Source organism: Ornithorhynchus anatinus, chromosome 16, assembly GCF_004115215.2.
Source record: "Ornithorhynchus anatinus isolate Pmale09 chromosome 16, mOrnAna1.pri.v4, whole genome shotgun sequence".
Lineage (NCBI taxonomy): Eukaryota > Metazoa > Chordata > Mammalia > Monotremata > Ornithorhynchidae > Ornithorhynchus > Ornithorhynchus anatinus.
This window is the reverse complement of record NC_041743.1, coordinates 44903741-44923184: the sequence shown is the minus strand read 5'-3', so window position 1 is coordinate 44923184 and position 19444 is coordinate 44903741. Positions and strand designations below refer to the sequence as shown.

The 19444-nt window shown below is 59.6% G+C and overlaps 1 protein-coding gene across 4 annotated transcripts in view; it reads left to right on the top strand.

Moving 5' to 3' along the window:
• AHDC1 (AT-hook DNA binding motif containing 1) overlaps nucleotides 1–19225 on the top strand; it is a 92576-nt gene extending 73351 nt beyond the window's left edge. For all 4 annotated transcript variants that reach the window (XM_029080384.1, XM_029080383.1, XM_029080382.1 and 1 more), the window contains 3 exons: nucleotides 8131–8168; nucleotides 8983–13860; nucleotides 18495–19225. In XM_029080384.1, coding sequence (XP_028936217.1) covers nucleotides 9057–13817 — 4761 coding nt within the window. In that variant the 5' untranslated portion in view covers nucleotides 8131–8168; nucleotides 8983–9056 and the 3' untranslated portion in view covers nucleotides 13818–13860; nucleotides 18495–19225. The remainder of the gene's footprint in view (nucleotides 1–8130; nucleotides 8169–8982; nucleotides 13861–18494) is intronic.
• The last annotated feature ends 219 nt before the right edge of the window (nucleotides 19226–19444 follow it).

Sequence of the window (19444 nt, the reverse complement as noted above, 5' to 3'; positions counted from 1 at the left end):
CTCCCGTTGACCAGCCCCCTGCGAGGGAAGGTTTTGGAGGCGTGTGGTCCCCGAGCTGGGGTGGGTCGGGGCGGCAGGGGCCGCCGGCTCTCCCGCCCACCAGGTAGGCTGGGTCAGGGTGCCTCTTCGACAGGAAACACTAGGGGAAATCCCACGACCGAACTGAAACCTGGGGGGGGGGCGGTGCCAGGCCGGGGGGTGGGAGGCGAAACAGCCCACGGAGCCCCTGATGGGGGCATGGGGAGTCGCGCCTGCCCCCGGCCCCCCTGCCCCCAGCCTCCCTACCCCGTCACTGGGCGGGGAATAGGGGGGTCTCAGGGAACCCCTTTGTGGGAGTGGGGGACCGCTGGGGTGCAGGGAGGACCCTAGCCGGACGCCAAAGAGCCGCAGCTTCGCAGGTGGCCTGGGGCACGAGGTCGGGCACGAGGCCCAGGGCGGTGCGAGGCCCGGGAGCCCACCGGGCCGGGGAGAGGAGCCGGCGGTCATCTGGGATCCTTTGTCTCGTCCCGGACGTCGAGGGGGCCCGGTTAGGGAGGGGGATGGGGGGCCTGGGTCCCCAAGGGGTGGGGGGAGACCTGGCTGCCAGGTGCCTGCTCCCGGGCCGGCGGCGGTGGGAGAGCAAGGGCCGGGGCTGCACAAAGGGGCTCTGTGGACCGGGCGGGACGGGGGGTGGGGGGTTGGGGGGATGGGGGATGGGGGGCTGGGGGGCTGGGGGCGGGATGGGGGGCGGGGGGGCGGGCCGAGCCCTCCTAGGGGCATCCGCGGCTCAGCAGAGACACCTAGCGGCCAGTCTCCGCCAGCCCGCTCCGCTGCGGGGAGGCCGCGGGCGGCACGACGGGGAGACCCCATTTTTTTAAAAAATGCCACTTATAATTATAACAATAATAATGACCTTTATTAAACACCGACCATGTTCCAGGCACTGTAATCATAATAATAATAATGAGAGTCAAACGCTTAGTACAGTGCTCTGCACACAATAAGCGCTCAATAAAGACAAATACGAATGAATGCCTAGTAGCTTTTGTTAGGCGCTTACTATGGGCCAGGCACTCTAATAATAGTAATGAGTCAAGCGCTTAGTATAGTGCTCTGCACACAGTTAAGTGCTCAATAAAAACAATTGAATAAGTGAATGAATAGTAGTTTTTGTTAAGTGCTTATTATGGGCCAGGTGATGTAATAATAATAATGAGTCAAATGCTTAGTTCAGTGCTCTGCACACAGTAAGCGCTCATTAAAGACAAATACGAATGAATGAATAGTTGTTTTTGATAAGCACTTACTATGAGCCAGGCACTGTAATAATAATGAGTCAAGCACTTAGTACAGTGCTCAGTACACAGTAAGCGCTCAATAAATACACGAATGAATGAATGAATGAATAGTTTTTGTTAAGTGTTTACTATGGGTCAGTGCTGTAACAATAATAAGAGTCAAGCGCTTAGTACAGTGCTTGGCACATAATAAGCGCTCAATATAGACAACTGAATGAATAGTAGTTTTTGTTAAGTGCTTACTATGGGCCAGGCACTGTAATAATAATAATAATTAGAGTCAAGCGCTTAGTATAGTGCTCTGCACACCGTAAGCAGTCAGTACAGGCAGTTGAATGAATTAATAATAGTTTTTGTTAAGCACTTACAATGGGCCAGGCACTGTAATAATAATAATGAGTCAAGTGCGCAGTACAGTGCGCTGCACAGAGTAAGTGCTCAGTAAAGACAATCAAATGAATGAATAGTAGTTTTTGTTAAGCGCTTACTATGAGCCAGGCACTGTAATAATAATAAAAGAGGTATTTGTTAACTCATTCATTCAGTCATATTTATTGTGCAGAGCATTGTCCTAAGCGCTTGGAAAGTACAATTCGGCAACAGATAGAGACAATCCCTACCCAATAATGGGTTCACAGTCTAGAAGGGGGAGACAAGCACTTACTATGTGCCAGGCACTGTAATAATAATAATAATAATGATATTTGTTAAATGCTTGTTATGTGCCAGACACTATAATAATAATGGTATTCATTAAGCGCTTACTATGCGCCAGGCTCTGTAATAATAATGATAATAATAATAACTGTATTCATTAAATACTTACTATGTGCCAAGCACTGTAATAATAATAACAGTGGTATTTGTTAAGCGCTTACTATGTGCCAGGCACTGTAATAATAATAATAATAATGGTATTTGTTAAGCATTTACTGTGTGCCCAGCATTGTAATAATAATAATAATAAAAGTGGTATTTATAAAGTGCCTATTATGTGCTAGGCCCTGTACTAAACACTGGGGGGGATGAAAACAAATCGATTTTGACACGGTCCTTCTCCTGCCTGGGGCTCCCAATCTCAATCCCCATTTTCCAGATAAGGTAACTGAGGCACAGAGAAGTTAAGTGATTTGCCCAGGGCCATAGAGCAAACAAGTGGCAGCTGGGATTAGAACCCATGACCTTCTGACCCCCAGGCTCATTCTCTATCCATTATGCCATGCTACTAAACTCTGCTGTGCTCTCTATACAGTAAGCGCTTAGTAAATACAATTGAATGAATGAATGAATGAATGAACAAGTGAGTCTCAGCCCCTGTCCCATGTGAGGCTCACACTCATAATCTCCATTTTACAGATGAGGTAACTGAGGCCCGGAGAAGTGATGTGACTTGTCCTAGGTCACACAGCAGACAAGTGGCAGAGCCATGATTAGACCCCAGGTCCTAACTTCCAGGCCTGTGCCAATTAGAGGGGAGGTGGCAGAGGGGAGGCCGAGGGGCAGGCCCAGTCATGCCTGCTGTGGGATCACTGGGCGGAAATCCCCCCCGCCATTGTGGCCAAGGGGCCCTGTCTGGGAGGTGGGGGCCAGCGTGACAGGGAAATGGGAGCCTGACATGCCAGTTGAGTCGGAGAACCGGGAGACCATGGCCATCCCCAATGTCACCCAGATTCAGAATTGAATCAGAAGGTTCACATAGCCCAGGGCCACCCATCACCCCACTCTCCCCTCCTTCCTCCCCTTTTGCCCCAGATCCCTGGGCTCAAACCCCGCCACCACATCCCTGACCTGGAGCTCTTGAGAACCCAGTCTTTTTTTTTTAATGGTATTTCTTAGGTGTTTACTATGTGTCAGGCACTGTAATAAGCACATGGTAGATACAAGCTAATGAGCTGGACACAGTCTATTTCCCATATGGGCCTCGCAATCTTAAACCCCATTTTGTGGATGAGGTAACTGAGACACAGAAAAGTCAAGTGATTTGCTCAAGGTCACACAGCAGACCAGTGATAGCGTACGTAATGGAACTCCGGTCCTTCTGGCTCCCAGACTCGTGCTCTTTCCGCTGGACCACAGTGCTTTGGCGCAGCTTCTCTGAGCCCCACTGCCTGATTTCCCTTCTGTCTACCCTGCTCCTAGGCCCACTGCCTGATTTCTCTTTGGTCCACCCTGTTTCTTTTAGGTCTGCTGCCTGATTTCCCTTTGGTCCACCCTGCTTCTCTAGGCCCGGGCCCTACAGGCCAGGACTTGTTTTCAGGGCTGGCGCCCAGGAGGAGGACTAAAGCCTCACAGCCAAGAGAAGCACAGAAGTCTAACCAGGTCTAGGCCAGATTGAATCAAGGGCTAGGGTGATCCCTTCGTGAAGCTGCTGTAAGGGGCACCCCTTAAGGCGGGGGCCAGGCAGCTCCCTCTCTGCTCCCCTGCCCCCACTTGCGGGGAAAAAGTGGGCATCAAGGATATGTTTCTGGCTGAGGGGGTGGCCCCACCCAGCCTGGGCTCTAAATATGCTCTCTGCTCCACCCCCACCCGTCCTGTGACCTCTACAAGCAGGAGTGGGCGATCTGAGACTTCCCAGGGGCAGGGGAGAGGAGAGGGTGGAGGTTGAGCAGGCCCTCTACTACGTCGAGCTCTCACGAGCCACCCGGGAGGGGAGGGGACAGGCTCTGAGTCGAGCCTCGAGCCAGGGGCCCGGAAGGTGGGTGGCATCTCTGGGCCGGGAGCACCGACCTACCCACCACATGCCGAAATGGGGGTCTCGTGGGGCAAGAGGACCACCGTAGTGAGCGATCTGCCAGAACTGATCCCTGGCTCCCCTCACAGGTTAGAAGCAGCGTGGCCTAGTGGCAAGAGCATGGGCTTGGGAGTTAGAGGACATGGGTTCTAATCGTGGCTCCGCCACTTGTCTCCTGCATGACTTGGGGCAAGTCATTTAACTTCTCCACGCCTCAGTTACCTCATCTGTAAAATGGGGATTAAGACTGTGAGCCCCATGTGGGACAGGGACAGTGTCCAACCTGACACTTTCTATTTACCCCAGTGCTTAGAACAGTACTTGTCACATTGTAAGTGCTTAACAAATTCCATAATTATTATTTATCCAGGAAGAGGATTGTCTGCGGCCTCTCTGTCTCCTCCCTCCGCTGCCCCCATCCCCCACCTCTCTGTCCCCTGACTCCCTGGCTATTTTCTCTCCTCCTCATTGCTCCCCCCCCCCCCCCCCGCCCCCGCCGCAACCAACTCCAGAGAAGCAGGGTGGGGCATCCCTGGTGAAATCCAGCCTGCTCCTTTTTTATTCCAGGGGAGGGTTTGTTTACTCCATTGGAAGGTTTGGGGAGGAAAGAGGTAGAAAAGAATGGTTAGCGTGTGTTCTCTGGATTATCCATGGTTCCACGTTATCTGTGCCCTCCGTGTCCTGTAGGCTGACGACATTGGAGAGGGAGCTGTAAAAATAATTTGGTTCATATCAGTGCCTACCACAGGGAGGTTGTGTGGGTCAATCAATTAGGGTCTGAAAAGGGATTTGAGATCCTCAGTGGCCTGTGACATGGAAATGCGTAGCACGGTGCTTGTGCACAGTAGGTGCTCAGTAAATACTTTTGGCAATCGGTTGTTGTATTGAAATTCCATGTGTATTTTAGCAGAAACAGAGGCAGCCTCAGCTAGTGTCCTTCCCCAGGGATGATGTGGGTGGGGCCCATCAAGGAGAGCTTCCTGGAAAACGTGACAATCTAACAGAACCCCACCCCCACCTAGTGTAATAATAATAATAATAATGATGGTATTTATTAAGTGCTTAGTATGTGCCAAGCACTGTTCTAAGTGCTGGGGTAAATATAAGGTAATTGGGTTGTCCCAGGTGGGGCTCACCGTCTTAATCCCCATTTTACAGATGAGGGAACTGAGCCTCAGAGAAGTGAAGTGACTTACCCAAAGTCACACAGCTGACAAGTGGCAGAGCTGAGTTTAGAATCCACAACCTCTAACAAGCTCGGGCTTTTTCCACTAAGCCACGTTACTTCTCTGTATTTATTTCTACCTTTACTTTGGCAGCCTGTGTGATTATGGGGATAGCCGATCAACTGAGCATGTTCTTGATTCTCATTCCTCGGCTTGTGAATACTTTGATGTATACCTCCCTGTTTGAGTGCAACTCCTCATGGGTAGGGCACAGGACTGAGCTTCTGTTGCACGTCTCCAGGCGCTCAGTACAGTGCCCTGCACTCATTAAGCACTCAGTCAGTACTCTTGATTGATAGATTGGTTGGTTGCGAGGCAAGGGGGAACGGTGGACTCCTTTTCCTTGCACCTCAGTGGTGTGCAGGGTTGAAGCTCTGCAGTGTTTGAGGGGAGGGGTATTGCAAATCTCAAAATGCAACAGGACTGAGTCTCGCTGAGCGTGCTCTGCGCAGGCTCCAGGGGAGCTAGGCCAGTCCAGGCCTTTACAGAGCACCAGAGTGGCCCGGGGTTGGGGCGAGGGAAGCCACCCACGGTGGCCTGGCAGGCCTGACGGCAGAAGCGGTGGCATCGATGGGGCATCTGCAGGGACTTGAGCCCTGCACCTGGTGCCCGGGAATACTGGGGCAGCACAGGACTCCCCCGCCCTCAGGTTTGACCCCCCCCATGCAGGAGACCAGCTGCCCAAACCACCCAAGGTATAGCATAGCACAAAGAGGGAAAGAGCCCAGGAGTCAATGGAGAAAAACAGAAACCGGTGAATAATGAATGACCCCACACCCAGGTCTGCCCTGAGGGCCGACCTGGAAGCTGAAGCAGGGAGATGGAGGTCAGTCTGGGATTCTGGGCATTTTCCATCCTGAAAGCAGATAGATGGAGGCCAGTCCCAGATTCTGGGTATTTTCCTCCAATTGCAGGCCTGGCCCACTGACATTTCGAACTTTAAGATGGCTCTTGCTGGGAGCAGCTAAGAAGGGAGGGGGAGAGGAAGGGAGAGATGGAAAGGCGATGTGGCGTGGGGGGGGGGGGTCTCTCTCAAAGTCAACAGGTCCCAGCCCCCTCCAGAGCCGATCTAATCCTGGTTCCCAGCTGGTTCCCAGCAGGAGGGGTAGCCGGCTTAAGGGCCAGCTGAACAGAGATCAGTGACACGGCAGCAGGAGGGGGTTGAGGGAGCTTCTGGGGCCCGGGGAGGATATAGGGAATGGTCATCGCAGGCATCTGTTGTATCTCTTGCGTGCCCACGGGGTGGGGGTGGGAGCAGTGTGTTCAGAAATGGGGTGTTCCGGGACCCAGGCCACGATAGGCTCCCTTCCAGTCAATCAAACCGCCCATCAGTCATATTGACCAAGTGTCTACTTTGTGCAGAGCCCTGGCCGGAGCTCCCGGGAAGGGATGATAGGATCGGAAGATCCGATCCCCGCCCTCAAGGAACTTGCAGTCGAATGGGGAAGACAGCCATTAAGATAATTGCAGCCAGGAGAACAGAGAGAAAAGGGATGTGAGCGTGGGTTGAAGTAGTGGGGTGAGCATCCAGTTGCCGGGAACGTTGTGAGGAGCAGCATGGTCCAGTGGAAGGAGGGCCTGAGAGTCAGAGGACCTGGGTTCTGCCTCATACCTGCTGACCTGTGACCTTGGGCAAGTTACTTCACTTTTCTGTGCCTCCATTCCCTCATCTGCAAAATGGGATTGCATTATCTGTTCAGTCTAAACTGTTCAGTCTCCAATTTAGACTCTGAGCCCCATGTGGGACCCGATTATCTTGAATCTGCACTAGAGCTTAGTACAGTGCTTGGGCGATTACCAATTCACCCAATTCACTGGGGAAGACACCTGCCTTCAGACTGGCCCCTAAACCCCGGCCCCTCAGTCACAGGTGAGGATGGGTTGAGGGTGGGGGTAAGGCTCAGTATAGGCTGGCACACTCCCACCCCTGCAGTGTCCCTCAGCCACACACCTCCTGGAACCACAACCCCCTTGAACTGCTGCCAGCCTCTGATAATAATAATTGTGACATTTGTTAAATGTGTATGATGTGCTAAGCATTGTAATTAAGCATGGGATAGGTAGAAGAAAACCCAGGGGGACATGATCCCTATCCCACATCGGGTTAATAGTCCAAGGGGGAGGAAGAAGAGGTACTGAATCCCCATTTTACAGATGAGGAAACTGAGGCCCAGATAACTGAAGTGACTTGCCTAAGGTCACACAGAAGGGCTGGTGGCTAAGCCGAGGTTGGAACCTAGATCCCATGACTCCCAGGCTCTGACGCTTTCCACTAGGCCACACTGCTTCTCAGCATCTGGAACGGACAATATAGCTACGGTCTCTACAATGTTGGGTTGGCGTCAGCAGCCCCAGCCTCGCTGGTTCCCCCTAGTAGCTGGGTGTAGGGCCTGTGTGGCATAGTGGGTCGAGCATGAGCCTGGGAGTCAGGTCATGGGTTCTAATCCTGGCTCCACCACTTGTCTGCTGTGTGACCTTGGTTGAGTTTAGTACAGCACTTAACAAATACCATAATTATTATTATTATTATTGTCTGCCCCGCTCAGCCTCTAATCTTTACATTGGCTCCTGCGCTTCTGGGCTGACCGGGCCGGACCTCAGAACCCAGGGAGACAGGGACGCAGGGGCAGGCAGGGCGGAACCGGGCACACAGAACCAAAAATTTCCTCGGCCTCCTTATCCAGAATCACTTCGGATGTCCCCGCCCGGCATCCCCTCGCTCTCCCGGTCACAGGCCGAGATCTCTGGCAGAGATCGATCGACTGGCCAGCGGGAGGGAGGGCCGGCCTGGGGGAGGAAGAGCCTGGTAGGGCCAGTGAGGGGCCGGCCACCCCCGGCCAGTCAGCGCCAGGCCGGCTCAGGAAACTAAAGAAAGTGCTTTTTCTCTTCCCCACAGAGAGCTCAAGTGTAACAGCCAGAACAGCAAAGCAGAGGGTGAGTGCGACCTGGCCTTGGGCCAGAGTGACCTGGGGGTAGCCCAGCCCCTGCCAGGGTTAACCCCACGCCATACCGACTTCAGTCCAACCCCACCCTCCACGTGCTCCAGCACCAGCTTTCCAAATTTCAGTCCCGGCGGTCACCTTTGGCCCTGCCCAAATCAAATCTGATCCCACCCCCACACCCTCCAGCCGTGCTTTTCCAAACCCAAATCCAGACCCTGCAGGCTTCAGCCCCGCCTCTCCCAGATCTAACCCCGCCCCCTCTTTCCAATCCTCAGCCCTGCCCTTGCCAGCCTGGATCCCTTCCCCTCCGGGCTTCAGTCCAGCCCCTCCCATCTCCAGCCCCACCCCCTATTAACCTCAGCCCCTCCCTTCCTGCCCCAAACACGACCTCCCTGCCTCCGTCCCCCTTCTGCCCCTCGCCACGCAGCGAGGCAGATGGGAGGCCAGGTAGGAAGCCCATTGCCGACTGACTGTTTCCCTTTAGTCTTTTGGTCCCTGGGGACGGTGGAGAGTCGGGGAGGGTTCTGCAGGGGACTCTCTCCTGCCCCCTAACCCCAGCATCCTGCCCCAGACTCCGCCACCGGCGGTACCCAGCTTAAGAGCTGGACCGGGTGAGGAGAACTGGAGGCCTGCAGGAGAGGGGCAGAGGAGCCTGACTGGCTGACCAGGTCCGGGGAGTTGGGCTCCTGGCGGCGGGGAGGGGGGCCCCTGGGGGCAGAGGACTCCCAAGGTGGGAGCGGGGGGTGGCGAAGGCAGAGGCCCCACCTGAACAATCGGGGCTGACCCTCCCCTGCCGTGTTTGCCAGGTCTGTGCCTCGGTTTCCCCGACCCCCATGTCAGCAAGTGTCCGGCCAAGCGGCCCCCGGAGGAGGCGGTCAGGATGCGCGTGAAGCCCCAGGGGCTGGTGGTGTCATCCAGCACGGTCTGCAGCTCGCCCGACTACCTCCGGGAGCCCAAGTTCTTCGCCAGCGGGCACCCGGCCCGCCCCCTGCTGCCCGACCGGCCCTTTGCCTGCGGTTTCCCTGAGGCCCCCCGTTCTCCCCTGGGCCGCTCCCCGCCGTCCCGCGGGGACCCCGCCGGCTGCCGCCCGCCCCTGCTAGCCAAGGGGGAGGACCCGCCACCCCCGCGGGGGCCGGCCCACCGCACCGCGCCCGGGGCCGGCTGGGACAACGGGCAGGGGCCCCTGCTCCCCGTGGTGCGGCTCATCGACATCATGAAGGACCTGAATCGCCTGTCAGACGATCTGCAGCACAGTGGCCTGCGACTGGACTGCGGCGGGCTGAGGGCGGGCCGGCGGCCAGGACCCCCGCCCGGCCCCCCTCCCGGCCCGCCGCCCGGCCCCGGCGAGGAGGGCCGCGACCTCCAATACAGCTTTTTCTCCTCCCCGAGCCTGGCCAGCAGCATCCGCAGCCCTAAGGAGCGGGGTGCGCCCGGCAAAGCCGAGCGGCCGGGGACGGCGCCGGAGCGGGGGCCCGGCCCTGGAGCCCCCGCCGGCCTGGCGCAGGAGCCGCCCGGTGACGAGGATTCTGAGCCCGACGCGGCGGGCTACTCGGAGCTGGTGGACAGCGACATCCTGAGCGAGCTGGCCTCCCTGGCCTGCCCGGAGCCCCAGCTGCTGTCCCCGGAACCCCGATCCCCGGAGCCCGAGCTACTCGACCCCCGGGCGCTGGAGGCCCCACCCCGCTTCCTGGACCCCCGGGCGCTGGAGCCGCTGGCCGAGGCGCTGGACCTCCCGGCTCTGCCGCCCCTGGCTGAGGCGCTGGCCCTGCAGGCCCTGAACGCCCAGCTGCCGGACTCCCTGGACTCCCAGCTACTGGACCCCCAGGCGCCCCAGCTGCTGGAGGCCCTGCCCAAGCTGCTGGAGCCCCCGCCTACCTTGGGCGGGGGCGGCGGGGGCTGCCCCCCGGCGGAGCCGGGGCCGGAGGACCCCCGCAAGTACGCGCTGCGCAGAAGCGACAAGCCAAAGATCCTGTGCCGCCGGCGCAAGGCGGGCCGGGGCCGCAGGGCGGACGCCGGGGCCGAGGGCCGGCTGCCGCCCATGGCCGCGCCCGCCCCGCCGGCCCCCACCCCGTCCCCGGCCCGGCCGCCCCCGCTCCCTGCCCCCGAGCCCGGCGACGACACCCGGGGGCCGCTGCCGCCCACCCGCAAGGGCAAGTGCCGCGGGGTGCGCAAGATGGTGGTCAAGATGGCCAAGATCCCCGTGTCCCTGGGCCGCCGGAACAAGACCACCTACAAGGTGTCCTCGCTCAGCAGCAGCCTGAGCCTGGAAGGCAAAGAGCCGGGGGCCCGGGCCGCCGCCGAACCCACCCCGCTGCTCAAGATGAAGAACAACGGGCGCAACGTGGTGGTGGTCTTCCCCCCTGGTGAGATGCCCATCATCCTGAAGCGCAAGCGGGGCCGCCCACCCAAAAACCTGCTGCTGGGCCCGGGCAAGCCCAAGGAGCCGGCCCCACCCGAGGGCAAGAAACGGCGGAGGCGCAAGCAGAAGCTGGCCTCGCCTCAGCCCTCCTACGCGGCCGACGCCAACGACAGCAAGGCCGACTACTCGGACGTACTGGCCAAGCTGGCCTTCCTCAACCGGCAGAGCCAGTGCCCGGGCCGCTGCTCCCCACCCCGCTGCTGGACGCCCAGCGAGCCCGACTCCATCCACCAGGCGCCCGACACGCAGAGCATCTCCCACTTCCTGCAGCGTGTGCAGGGCTTCCGACGGCGCGGGGGCAAGGCCGGGGGCTGCGGCGGGCGGGGCGGGGCCCACGCCGCCCGGGCCGCCCGCTGCTCTTTCAGCGACTTCTTCGAGGGCATTGGCAAGAAGAAGAAAGCGCCCGGCCCGGCTGCCGCCCACGCGGCCCTGGCCGACCCCGGGCACCCGCGCAAGAGGGGCCGGGCGGAGCCGGATGCTGCCGCCAAGCCCAAGCGCAAACGCCGGGGCCGCAAGAACGGGGCGCTCTTCCCCGAACAGGGCCCCGGCGGTCCGGGCTTCGGCGACGGTGGGGCCGACTGGCCCGGGGACAAGGGAGGCGCCTGGGCCCCTCACCACGGCCACCCCGCCGGCCCGGCCGGCCGCCATGGCGCCTTCCAGGGAGCCGAGGCCCGGGCTTTCCCGGCCGGGGGGCCGGAGGCCGCCGGACCGGGTCGGGCTGGCTATTTCGCCGGCGGCCCGACCGCCGCCGCGGGAGACCCGGGCCAGGAGCGCCACAGCCTCTTCACGGGCTACTTCCGCTCCCTCCTCGACTCGGACGACTCCTCCGACCTGCTGGACCTGGCCCTGGCGGCCTCGCGCCCCGAGTCCCGCAAGGCCGCGGCCGGGGCCTACGCCGGCGCGCCCCCCGGGGCCCTGGCCGGCCAGCGGGGACCAGCCGCCTTTCCCGGCCGGGGAGCCAAGGCCGGCCCGGGGGGCGGAGCGGGGGCTGCGGGCGAGCCGGCCTTCCAGACCGTCCCCCCAGGCCGTCCCGCCTTCCCCCACGGTCGGGCCCCGGGTTACGGCGGCGCCGGTCCCGGGGGCGGGGTCACCCCAACCGCCCCAGACTGCCGGGGCGCCGACGCCTTCCCCAAGCTGGCCCCACCCTCGGCCGTGGCCCGCTCGCCTCCGGCCCACGCGGCCCCCGGGGGCTACTCCTCCCCGTTCGGCGCCTACGGCGCCGGGCCGGGCGTGGCCGCGGCCGGGGGCTTCACTCCCGGAAAGCCGTTCGCCGGCCAGGACTGCGCCAACAGCAAGGACTGCAGCTTCGCCTATGGCAGCGGCAGCAGCCTACCCGCCTCCCCGAGCAGCGCCCACAGCGCCGGCGGCTACGGCCAGCCCTCCGCGGCCCCCGCCGGGCCCGGCCTGCCCCTGGCGAAGGCCTCCTCCTCCTCGTCCTCCTCCTCGTCCTCCTCCTCTTCAGCTGCGGCGGCCGCCGCCGCCGCCGCCGCCTTCTTCGGCGGCTCGGAGCCCCCGGGCCCCTTCCCCGGCGCCGGCCACACGCCCCTGCGCTGCGACAGCCGGGCCAGCACCGCCTCCCCTGGCGGGGGCTACCTGGGCCCCAAGGGTGGCCCTGGGGCCGCCTTCCAGCCCTCGCCCGAGAGCTGCCGGCCATTCCCCGGCGCGGCGGCCCAGTGGCCTTTCCGGCAGGGCTACGGCGGGCTGGACTGGGGCGCTGAGGCCTTCGGGCAGCTGTACAACCCCGGCTTCCCCGAGTGCCACCTGAGCGAGCCCAACGTCATCCTGGACATCTCCAACTACACGCCCCAGAAGGCCAAGCAGCAGGCCCCGGCCTCCGAGACCTTCTCCGAGTCGTCCTCCGACAGCACCCAGTTCGGCCAGCCGGCCGGCGGCTACCGGCGGGCCAACAGCGAGGCCTCGTCCAGCGAGGGCCAGTCGAGCCTGTCCAGCCTGGAGAAGCTGATGATGGACTGGAACGAGGCCTCGGCCGCCCCGGGCTACAACTGGAACCAGAGCGTCCTCTTCCAGAGCAGCGGCAAGCCGGGTCGGGGCCGGCGGAAGAAGGTCGACGTGTTTGACGCCGCGGCCGCCGCCGCGGCTGCCGCCGCCGCCCACTTGGGTTTCCCCACCGCCACCTCTTCTTCGGCCTCCCCCGCCGCTTACGCCCCCTCCAAGCGCAGCGCCGGCCCCAGGGGGGGCCGGGGGGGCCGGGGCGCCTGCGCGGCCGCCAAGAAGGAGAGGGGGGGCGGGGCCAAAGCCAAGTTCCTCCCCAAGCCGCAGCCGGTCAACCCGCTCTTCCCCGAGGCCACGGACCTGGGCCTGGACTACTACAGCGGCGACAGCAGCATGTCCCCGCTGCCCTCCCAGCCCCGGCCCTTCGGGCTGGGGGAGCGCGAGGCCTGCGACTTCGCCGGCCCCTACTCCATGAACCCCTCCACGCCCTCCGACGGCACCTTCGGCCAGGGCTTCCACTGCGACTCGCCCGGCCTGGGCCCCGCCGAACTGGAGGCCAAGGCCTTCGCCGGGCTCCCGCACCCGCTGGGCACCCCGGGGCCCCCGGCCGTGTTCGAGGCCGGCCTGCAGAAACCCTTCTCCCCCAACTGCTCCCCCCCGCTGGCCTTCAAGGAGGACCTGCGGCCCTCCAAGCTGCCCGCCTGTGACTCCCTCAAGCACGGCCTGCAGGGGACGGGCCTGCAGGGGACGGGCCTGCAGGGTCCCGGCCTGCAGGGGGCCGGTCTGCCCCACCCCGCTCTCCTGAGCTGCCGGGACCTGCCCCTGAGCCAGCCCCACTACGACTCCCCCAGCTGCAAGAACACCAGTTACTGGTTCTCCTCCACCACCTCGGCCCCCCGCAGCCCCCCCTACGAGGGCAAGGCGGGCCCCGGCCTGCTGGCCGACTTCATGGGCCGGGTGGACTCCTCGTGCCTCAACCCCCACCTGGCCAGCCCCTCGGCCACGCCCAAGTGCGACAAGGAGCCCCTGGAGCTGGCCCGGGCTCACCCCCCACGGGGGGCCTACGCCTGCCCCCTCATGAGTGACTTGAACCTGTCTCCGGTGCCGAGAGACTCTGTGCTGCTGCTCCAGGACGGATACCGGTACCCCGGCTTCGCCGCGGCGGGGCAGGGACACCCCGGCCTGGCCGGCCCCCAGAAGAGTGGGTTCCTGGGGCCCATGGGGGAGCAGCCGCACCCCGAGGATACTTTCACCGTCACCTCCCTGTAGTGCCGCCGGATGCGCCGCCCGGACCGCCAGGTTTTGATACAGAGTGAGTGGAGGGTGGGCCTGATGGCGGGCACGGAGGGGGGCACGGTGGCTGGAGGGTGGGAGGGCTCGAGGGCGCTCGGGCTCTCCGAGGACCCCCGGCCCCACCTTGCCTGGAGCCGACGATGCCGGCTGACACTCCCGGACCCGTGGAATTCGGTGTGTGGCCTTCTCTGTGAACGGGGACTTGGGAGGGCTGGGCGGAGAGGGTCTCTGCTTTTGTTGTTCAGTTGGGGAGTGGCGGGGGCACAGGTGGGGAGGGGAGTGCTTAATAAAAAAGTGAAAAAGAAATAGCCCCGGAGAACCATTGGCTTCAAAAATCAGCTCGATGAAACCCGAGCCCAGTCCGGGACGTACATGAGGGGCTCCCAAACACCCCATTCCCACCGGACCCTGGGCCCCAGGCCCGCTCCGGTGAACTCCAGTAGGGAGACAGAAATTGTGTGGATCCAGGGCCACTACCACCGGGATCTCTGATTCATGAGATTGAGGGTTTAAGCAAGTAGCTGGGAGTGAGAACCTCCCTCTCCTTCATACCCACTCTGCTGCCAATGGAGGGAGCACCCCCGCCCTGCTCAGGGGAGGAGTGGATAGGACCCCCACCTCAGCTCTGTTCTTGGTCCTGGTTCAGCTGGTTCAGCCACAAAGCTGGAGAGGGGAAGCAGCCCACCCCAGGATAACAGAGAGGGCTCCCATTTGTCCTGATTTTCAAATACCCCAGCGACTTAGTGTAATCTCCAACCGGTTCTTCCTGGTTGGACTCCCAGACCCCCCTCCCAGGAGTCGCTCACCGCCTATCTGGTTACATGTGACCTTTTTGGCTAAAGAGAACAGCTGTGAAGCCTCTGCCCCATGATGTCCTGGGCTGCCCACTCCCCTATTCCTTAACCAGGCTTTGGGGCACGAGTCTTAGGCCTGGTGAATTTCCACACCGACCTTCCCACTCGCTCCACTTTTAGTGCTGGCTTTCCTGACTCTACCCCAGCGCACCAGTGCTGTTCCGTGGACTTCTCGCCCGGAACCCAGATGGGTTACCCATAGGATCAATCAATCGATGGCATTTATTGAGCACTTGCTGGGGGCAGAGCACTGTACTAAGCGTTTGGGAGAGTACAGTACAACAGAATTAGCAGAAACATTCCCTGCCCATAATGCACTGAGGGTCTAGAGGGGGAGACATATTAATATGAACAAGTAATGTATAATATATAATGGAATATGTGATAAGTGGTAATAGTGTAATAGTAATAATAATCTGTTAAGTACTTACTATGTGCCAAGCACTGAGGTAGATATGAGATCATCAGGTCTGACCCGTTCCCTGACCCACATTGACTCCCCATTTTCCAGTTGAGGAAACTGAGGCCTGAGATCACACGTAGACAAGTGGCAGAAGTGGGATTAGAACCCAGGCCCCTGACTCCCAGGCTCATGCTTTCTTCCACTAGGCCACGCTGCCTCGGGCCTGGCCCAGCTGAAGGTCTGGCCAGGTTGGATCACTGTACCCTTCCCCGCGTCATTTCTCCCTCCCTTCCCTCCCCTGTCTACCCCACTGCCCTTCCCACCCTTGCCAACTCCTGTTTGTGAGGAACTGTTTTCCGAGACTGTAAGCTCGACGTGGGCAGGGAATGTCCCTGCTTACTGTGGTATTGTACTTTCCCAAGCTCTTAGTACAGCACCCTGTACTCAGTAAGCACTTAGTAAGTACGATTGAATGGAAAAATGAATGAATGAGGTAGCAGCCAACACTCCTGGCTTCCCTCGTCCCTTCCTAGTTCCCTATTTGGTTCCCTAACTAGTTCCCTAACCAATACTCTCACCAGTTCCCCCATTTTGTGTAAGAGTTTTTCCAAAATGGAGAAAATCCCTGCCATTTTCCACTGCCCTCCACCCCCCGTAAGGCTGTAGAATCGCTTCATTTTGCACTCCCCTTCGCTGCAGATTAGCATGTGCCCGGAGCCTCTGGGAAGGAGCCGACCAGGCCACCCAGGACCAGCTGTTGGCATGGGCGGGCAGCTGCTCTCTGAGGGACCGGGGGTCAGAGGCCTGGGGGCACAGGGGAGACATCTGAGTGGAGGATGAGGGGAGGAGGTCCTCCTCTCGTGGGAAGTGTTCCCACTGTGGGAAAGGGCGTGAAACCAGAGGCATGACAGCGTTCCCCTACGCAGCCACACATGCACACCCATGGATACAAAAACACATACACCCGCACAAGACACCTGTCCCCCCCACACAGACCCACAGCCTGTGGGCCGGGCGGGGCCCATGTCTGGGTCCAGAGGAAATGGGGAGCCGGACTGCCCTGGCAGGTTATTGACCATCCCCATCCCCTACCCCAGCCCGGACCTGGGTCCTCTGGGGTCCCAGCAGGGCTGTCTGGGGGTGGGGGTGGGGGGTGGTGGTCGTGACAGACTAACCTTCTTGTGGGCAGGGAACATGTCTACTAACTCAGTTACATTGTACTCTCCCAAGCGTTTAGTACAGTCGATTAGACTGTAAACCCGTCAAACGGCAGGGACTGTCTCTATCTGTTGCCAACTTGTTCATTCCAAGCGCTTAGTACAGTGCTATGCACATAGTAAGCACTCAATAAATACTATTGAATGAATGAATGAATACAGTCCTCTAGCCTGTAAGTGGGCAGGGGATGTGTCTAACAACTCTGTTGTAGTGCTTGGCATATAGTTAGCACTTAAGTACCTTAATAATAATTATTAGTCTCCCAAGCACTTAGTACACTGCTCTGCCTATAGTAAGCACTCGGTAAGTACCACTGATAGATTGATCCATCACTCTGAACATAGTAAGTGCTCAATAAATACAGTGGATCGATTGGCCATCGGTAGGCACGTGGAGCTCTCATGGCAGGGCCTGGGACCCACAACTTGGGGAGATGCCGAGAGTGGAGACAGGAATAGACCCTCTGTCCTTCCTGGCTGCCCAATCAATCACTGGTATCGATTGAGTGCTTACTGTGTGCAGAGCAATCATTGAACACTTATTGAACACTTACTGTGTGCCAAGCACTTGGGGGAGAATAATACAACAGAAGTGGTTGACACGTCCCTTGCCCACAAGGAATTTAAAGCCTAGAGGAAGAGACAGACATTAATGTAAATAATTTATAAGTATGTACATAGGTGCTGTAGAGCTGAGAGGGTGGAGCAAATTCAAAATGACCAAAGAGGACAGATCCAAGTTCATAGATGACCAGAAGGGAGAGGGAGGAGGGGAAAAGAGGACTTAATCAAGGAAGGCCTCTTGGAGGAGGCAGACAATTCCAGACAAGGGGGAGGATGTGGGAAAGGGGTCGACTGAGCACTACTGGAGTGAAGTGGGCAAGGTTGCGTTATCGTAGAAAATCAGTTAGGTAAAGTAGGAGGGGGCAAAGTGATTGAGTGCTTTAAAGCCGATGGTAAGGAGTTTCTGTTTGATGCGGAGCTGGATGGGCAACCACTGGAGGTTCTTGGGGAGTGGGGAGACCTGGACAGAACATTTTTTTAGAAAGATGATCCAGACCATAAAGCAAGGTAAGGACTTGAGTGAGGAGAGACAGGAGGCAGGGAGGAAAGCGAGGACCACTCCCAAGCGCTTAGTAGAGTGTTCTGCACAGAATAAGAGCTCAACCATTAATTGATTGATTGAAAATAGGACTGGGGGATGAGACCCCCCAAGGATTAGGAATGTCCAGCCCAGCCGAAGGGAACAGTGCCCGTTGAGCCTGGAGAGTCCTGGGACTACCACTCTGGGAGGTATTGAGGTCATGGTGACCGGTAACAAGGGGGCGGACAGTGCAGTGGTACTGACCTGGGGCCAGGTTTGTCCTGGACCAGCCCCTGAGGCTGGCACTGCCATGTCGTAGTAGTGACCGCTAAGTCCTGAGTGTTGCCTACAATACTCCAAAGACTCAAGGCCTGGACCCATGTTGAGTCTCTGCGGGAGAAGGGAACAGAGAGGGGAGATTCAGGGCGGGCTATGGGATGGTTCGTGCTAAGTCACTGGGGAGAGTCAGGATGTTGGATGGTACATTCTGGATCACTCGGAGAGCCAGGAATGGAGTGGGGAAAATCAGGGGTGTGGGATGGTCCGTGCTGGGTCAGTGGGAGAGAGTCAGAGATGGAGAAGGGAGAATTAAGGCTGTGGGATGGTCCGGGCTGAATCACTGGGGACAGTTAGGGGTGGAGAGGGGATGGTTAGGGTGTTGGATGGTCTGTGCTGATTCACCAAGGAGAGTCAGGGATGGAGAGGGCAGAGTCAGGAGTGTTGGATGGTCCATGCCGGGTCACTAGGGAGAGTCAGGGATGGAGGTGGGAGAATCAGGGTTGTTGAATAGCCCGTGCTGAATCACAGGGGAGAGTCGGGGATGGAGAGAGGAGAGGCAGAAATGTTGGATGGTCCACGGCTCCCTCGTGCAGAGGTGTTAGATAGTAGGCAGTCCTGGGGGGGCGGCCAAAGAGCGGGGTTCACCAGTGGGGTTGGCCAGCTCTACCTCAATCTCAACCCTGAGTTTGCGTTTCCCCAGGGGTTACCCCAGCAGCCTAAACTGAGGTCCCTAAAGCCGTCCGCACCCTTCGTGTCATCCAGACGTCGGCCGAGCCCAGCCCTGGCTAAGACTCCTGCCTTGTGTTTCCTCCGCAGCTTCCCCAGAGAAACAAGAGCCCACCAGCCCACTGGCTCCCCACCCTCATCCCGTCGGCCCAGGACCAGCGCCATCCTCCTGTCTCCCCACTCCCCGTGGCCTGGAGAGCTGCCCTCAGGGGCGGGGCCGGCCTGCCCGGGCAGCCGGTGAGCCCGGAGGCCGCGGCGGGGGCCGCAGTGGAGGCCGCAGCGGAGGCCGCAGCGGGGGCCGCAGCGGGGGCCGCAGCGGGGGCCGTGGGACAGCGCAGAGGACAGACCCCCCCCACTCCCAACCTCCCCCAACCCCGCCGCCCCGGCCCGGCCCCTCCATGCAGAAGTCGAACAAGACTCGTTCTGCACAAAACCAGCATTGTAAATACTTTTTAAAAATGTTTAAAAAAAAAAAACACAAAAAAACGGAGCGGGAGCGAGGGCGAGGGCGAGAGCCAGCGCGAGGTCCGAGTCGCTCCCTCCGGTGTGCACTGAGAAATTTATTTACAGGCCGTTGGGCAGAATGAACAATACCCTATTTATTGTATATAATGTTTTATTATAAATCGTGGACTGTATATTGCATTCTGTACATCTGCTGTGGTTTTGTGACGTGCAAATTTGCATGGTTTTGTTGGGTTGGACGATTCTGTTCCCAGCTTTTGGCTTTCTTTTTTCCACTCTCCTTCTTGGGTTGGTTTTTCTCGCAGGACACACCCAAAGATCCACATTTGTATTAAAAAAGAGAAAAAAGAAAAAAACTTCTTGCGTGGTCGGGGAGGCGAGGGCGGGGGACCCCACTGGGGGGGGGGTGTGGGGTGGGCACCGTGGAGTTTCCGGCGAGCTTTTCCCCAGACACCCCCCTTCCTTTACCCCCCACGGCCCCAACTGGGGGGGGTGGGGAGGTGGGGGAGGGGCGCATCCGTGCTGAACGCAGGGTGTGTGTGTGCCAGGGGTATGGGGGTTGGGGGAGAGGGGGT